Source organism: the organism of the source record quoted next, unplaced genomic scaffold (genome assembly GCF_019419815.1).
Source record: "Pyrus x bretschneideri cultivar Hongxiangsu unplaced genomic scaffold, Pyrus_bretschneideri_v1 Contig36, whole genome shotgun sequence".
NCBI classification, from domain to species: domain Eukaryota; kingdom Viridiplantae; phylum Streptophyta; class Magnoliopsida; order Rosales; family Rosaceae; genus Pyrus; species Pyrus x bretschneideri.
In genome coordinates, this window is record NW_025999679.1 from 2,854,164 (window position 1) to 2,860,128 (window position 5,965).

General features: G+C 32.0%; 1 protein-coding gene across 1 annotated transcript; it reads right to left on the minus strand.

The window, feature by feature from the left end:
• Nucleotides 1–509: 509 nt before the first annotated feature.
• LOC103950472 (plant intracellular Ras-group-related LRR protein 6-like) lies at nt 510–4,877 on the minus strand. The gene is given in 4 exon segments (XM_009361686.3): nt 510–1,524; nt 3,989–4,158; nt 4,550–4,587; nt 4,590–4,877. Coding segments are annotated over 4 exon segments (1,050 nt in total). The 5' UTR covers nt 4,750–4,877; the 3' UTR covers nt 510–842.
• Between the last annotated feature and the right edge of the window lie 1,088 nt (nt 4,878–5,965).

Genomic DNA, 5,965 nt, shown 5'->3' on the forward strand with positions numbered 1-5,965 from the left:
ACGGACTGACGAGAGTTTACAAATGTTTGTAAACTAAAGTTGGAAAGTCAAGAGTATTCAAGATTTGATACTCGGTAATGATATTCTATATGTGTAGCCAACTAGATCTTACATCATCATCAAGATTAAGTGGTAGATATTGGAATATGATCATGATGATATTGGCTTTACTATATGTATTTGTATTTGATGTGTGGAGGTAAATAGATTGGTAAACTAATATACACATAACCAAAGAGTATTATAAAAGCGTGTAAAAAAAAAAGGGTATGATATGATGTGTGACTTATCATAAGAGTTATAACCAATTTGTAAATGATGTTAATTTCTTATCATAAGATCATCTAGAAAAGTCTCACAACTTTCTGAAAGAAGGGTGATAATTGTCTTTAAAATGAGGATTTATTCCTTCAGACAAATCATTCAACTGTGGAAGCAAATTATCTTCTTCCCTTTGCAGTTATTATATTTATATATATATATATATATATATATATATATATAAATATTCAAAACTGTATATGAAGCCCATGAAATTTATTTACAAACTAGACAAGCATGAATATATATGTAACCACAGATACCCCATTACCTATATATAACTGATACGTACATATATGAGACCTATAACTTAGCAACTATTTCTAATGCAAAGCTACGCGATCCTACTATAAGTATATGAACCCTACATGCATACGTGCAACGCCATGAATTACCAATATTACAAGCCAAACAAAGACAAAAATACGCGCACTAGAAATTAACCCCATCCTCATGAGTACTAAGGCTCATGATTCATGAACATACGCCGTTTTCTTAATTGTTTTCAACATTTTTACCCTTCACCGAGTGAAGTAAGTACGGGGAGAGAAGAGGCGACGAGGTGAGAACATCCCCATATACCTCGGTGAAGCAAGGCCGTCAATTGATGACCGGTACTCGGGCATGATGAACCTTTCTCTCTCCTCTCGCGGTCTGCTTCGGTTGGCCCCGTTGAACGTGCCATACTTCACCAATTTTCCCATCCAAGACTTCTTCTTGAGAGGAGTCTTGTGGCCGCCATTCATTTTCTCACTAAGGTACTCCTTCACTGAATGCAACCCTTGCTCGAACACCTCAGGAGGAGGAGAAACCATAGGGTTTCCTTCCACAATAAGCTTCTGAAGCTTCTTGAGGCATCCAATGGAGTCTGGTAGGGCTGTGATCTTGTTGTAGCTGACGTCCAATTCAACAAGAGAGATGAGGAGGCCAATGGAGTATGGTAGGATTTCGAGGTACTGGAAGTTTTGGCTCACATTGAGAACTTCTAGGTTGATAAGGTTCTCGAGATCTTCAGGAAGGGACCTGAGGCAGTTGAGACGAGCATCGAGTATACGCAGAGACGTAAGGTGGGTGAGGGAGCGTGGTAGAAAGATGAGCTTGTTGGAGTTCACTGATAGCTTCTTGAGGTTATTAAGTTCAAAACCAATGGTGTCTGGGAGGTGGCTCAGCTTGTTGAAGTTGGCATTCAGCTCTTCTATTGACCTGAGTAATTGTTAAACCACAACTAAGTCAATTTGCTTTAACAATAATCCACAATTTGATGCACATGTATAAACCACATCAAAATCCTACTATTGAACTGTGTTGTATAATCTCTCAAATGAAACCTTATCTATGTGAATTTGTCTCCCCCTATAAGAAAAATGGTTTATTTTTATTTGTTCATTTGTGAGACCACTAAATAGAAAATTTTCAATATATTCAGAACACAAATTAATACATTAAATGTCATATCATACATAATTTTCAATGTATTCAAAGAAATAAATGTCATAATAATCTCTCTACTTATATTATCATACATCATTTGCCGACATTCCGAGTGCACGCAAAAATGTCCTCATTAAGTGTTTAGACCATCTTGTATTCTTTAGTTTTACGATTGTACTCTTATATATAGGGTTCTACTTGTCTTTTTATTTTTTATTTTTGGTGAAAGGGTTCTACTTTTCTTTGCATGCGTGATACGTGTAACTGTTATTAGAATTTTCAATGTGATCATGAATTATACTTTTGACTTATTTGTTGCAAGTTCTCTACACCATTCCTTTGGTTCCTACGAGACCAAAAAAAAAAAAATAAAAAAAAAATAAAAAAAAAAAAAAATTCACCGCATCAAGACGTACTTCCAAAAATGTTTATAGTTTTAATGGGAAATAATCAAATTGTCGACTGCTCAGCTTAGGCGTACACTCAAGTACTAGAGATTTCTGTGTTGCGTCCCTTATACTCAACCGGAAGTGCTCCTTTAGGACAAGAAATATATATATACAACTACAATAAAACAACGTACGTCTAGTATTGGAAGAAAAAAAAAAATCAGAAAATTAACACGATGTTCTATGAATTAAATTAACTATGGTTTCTTTAATAATTACATTCAAGGTGAAATTAAGTTTTTATTCCTCTTTTTTCAACTGTATTGATTGAAACCTTATTCTTTTTTAATTTTTAATCAAGGTCATTGGTTTTAATAAACATCATTAATTATTTAAATAATAAAATATTTTACATATCAAGATAATTAAATTTTATTTATAAATTATTCATTTAGTGTTAGAAACGTTACATTTGATATATTTATATTTATGGCTAAATTTTGTATCATATATGTTTATTTTTATTTTGTACCCATTTTAATTTGCAACCCTTTTTATTAAATTGTGTCAATTTTCTATTCAGTTTTAGTTTGTACCCATATATTAATTTCTTTTTGTGTCCATATTTTTTTGACCTTTTATTTGTACCCATAATTTATTAATAATGTACCCATTTGTCTTTAAAAATGTACCACTTCGTTATATGTAAAATATGCCCTTTTTTTTTTTTTAAGTTCCATATCTTTTTTGTGTAAAATTTACCCATTGTTTTTTTATATGAAATGTACCCATTATATAAAATGTATCACCTTTATTTTGTATAAAATGTACCAATTTTTTGTATGTAAAATGTATCATATACAAATTACCAATTTTTCATATGTAAAATGTCATTAATACAAGTAATGACAAATCATGGGTTTTATTTAAGTATATATTTCTAAAAATATTTTCAACAAATTATAGATTTTATTTAAAATCTCATTAATATAAATAACTACAAATATCAAATTTTAATTTAAAAATTATAACAACTTACATAGAAATGCATTATTACATTAATTTCAGGGACTTTAATAAAAAATCGAAAATCAACAAAATTTCAATCAAAGAACGTTGATAAATAGGGACCGCATCCAAAATTATCCTACATTCAATATCAAATTTGATCATGATAAGGAATAGATATGTTAATTTTCTGGTTTACTTGTGAATTAATTTCATGACGCAATGGGGGTCCAATAATATATAAGAAAGGATGACATCAGAAGACGGTGAACACGTTGATATATATTAGGAGTACAATATATTACTTTAATGTTTAAAAAAGTTTGCATATGTATAATAAGAAATTTATTAATTACATCGCAGGTTTCAAAAATTTTAATCGGTCATGCATGTAAAAACAAACCGCGAGGTTAGCTAAAGATTCACTTTAAGATCGGTTGCATTGAAAGAAAAATGCATGTAAAAATTAATTTACTGGCCCTCTAGTCCTCCATATTTTGTTTAATTTCAAGTTACATGACTATTTTTTTCAATAACTTGCCATTTAAAATGGGAATTTTCACTGAACAAATGGAGAACACTTATCCTACAAACTAGTATATATAGTCATCCAGAATATTCCATTAAATTAAGGGAATTCTTTCAGGTACATTCCAAATTTTATTGTTTTTAATGATCCTAATTTTCAGAAAGTCACTAACAAATAAATAAAGCATAACGCTTGTGTTAACCCAAAAAGAAAAGGCATAACGCTTGTATATACATTTATATGAAGCATTCATTAATGAAATTGTTCTTAATTTAATTGGAAGGAGGAAGAGGAAGAGATGACAACGAACCTGCAATTTTCGATAGTGTTTGGTAGATATGAAATAAGGTTTCCGGAAACGTTGAGAACCTTAAGCTTGGACAAACAACCAATTGAGTTTGGAAGAGATTTCAGCTGATTTGAATGCACGTCCAACACTACCACGTTCAGTAATCTTGCTGTTAAGGATTCTGGTATGTTCTGCAAAATTTACACCAAGAGACAATATCAAAACAAATTTTTATATATAAAAAATTTGTATATAAAAATTCGTTCAAGAATCGAACTCTAAATAGAACCTCTCTCATATGAATCCCCAACGTGCAGATACACAAATTATTATTAACATTGTACCCTTTGTACTCTCAATGGACGACGTAAAGATCTCACAACTACCTATTGCGTGATCAAAATCATGAGATTTGATATATAGTTGTGAGATCAATTCTTTTTAAGGAATATTATACCCTTTAAGACGTGATGTACCGATACAGATTAATTACAAGGTAGATGATTGTGAGAATTGGACGTATAAATACAAGATTTTCTCCCTGATGGAGATGGAAGCATATCTACAATTCATCTAAAATACCTGAAGGTTGTTATTGGAAAGATCAAGCTTGCAATAGCCCCCAAATTAAGGGAAGGATTGGGAAGGGCATCAAGAGACATCGCACTCAAATCCACTATCTCAAGCCTCTCTTCATCTATCGATCTCTTCCTCTCATTAGCAGCTTTTTTCTTCGTGTCCATTCTCATTTGCTGCTGCTGCTGCTGCTGCTCGTACATCATCTTCACCAACCCGAGAAAGATTCTTCAATTCCTTCCCGAGAGAAAACAGAAAATCAAAGATAGAAATTTTCTAAAGTGAGGCGTTTGTGTTTGTGCTGTGTTAGTTACGTGCTTGTTTGGAAGGAAAGAAAATTGGGGATGAATATATTTCTAGAGAAAGAGGGACTATATAGAACGTACGGAAGGAAAGGGAGTGGGAGGGAGTAGGTGAAAGTACTAGCTGACACGTGTGTACGATGTTTGTCAGCAAGTACGGAATAAGATTATATTCGGATTCTTTTTATAAGAATCATAAAAATCAATTCATTTTATCTGTTCATCACTTATCTTGAAATTATTTTAAAATTTTTTATTTAAATACTGTTTAATATAATGAACAAATGAACTGATTTCTCGAATCTTCACAAATAGAATAAAAAAAAATCCTCATCCAGCAAGTACAAGGCCGTATGCTTACGGTGGGGATTGCGTGGCCATGTCTCCCACTTGGATCAAGTCAATCCTTACCTTCCGGCCGCCCGCCAATGTCACCCCCGTTGGCTTATTCTCATTATTCTTTTGTTTTCTAGGGTTGCATATTTTCATTATTTTTATTGCCTATTCTTATCACCTATTATTTCTTGGTGTTGGACCAAATCCAACTAGCTATTTTTATTTATATTTATTTTTTTATTTTTAATTTATTTTTTATGTTTTAGACTTTAATCACTACTAATATCTTATAGTTTAATAACTTTTAATTTATTCCTTCAAAAAATTGTCAAATAGGTAAGATGAGGGAGTTGTTATAAACATGTAATTGTTGCAGTCATATTTAAAATAGGAATGTGATTGTGTAAATCCTAATAGATCTAGGAAAATCTCTTACATTCCTATTAAGAGTTGATTACTTATTAAGAATTGTAATCGTAAAAGGGTAAGGATTTTACCTATCCTACTACTATAAATAAAGACACAATTGGGGTGATACAACACGCACCTCACAATTAAATCTCTCTCCTCTCTCCTCTCCTCTCTCTCTCACTTTTGACGGCCTTCCTCTCTCTATTCCTTAGATAGCTCAGTTAAATAGGCCTACAACACGTTACAACACACTCTTGCCAAAAGCTAAGGAATTGAAGGATTGTAGGAGGAGGCTATCTTCCACAAAATTCAAAGGCTTTTATTTATTTTCTATTAATCAGATACGCTTAAAATAAAGGAAGATATTTGAAAC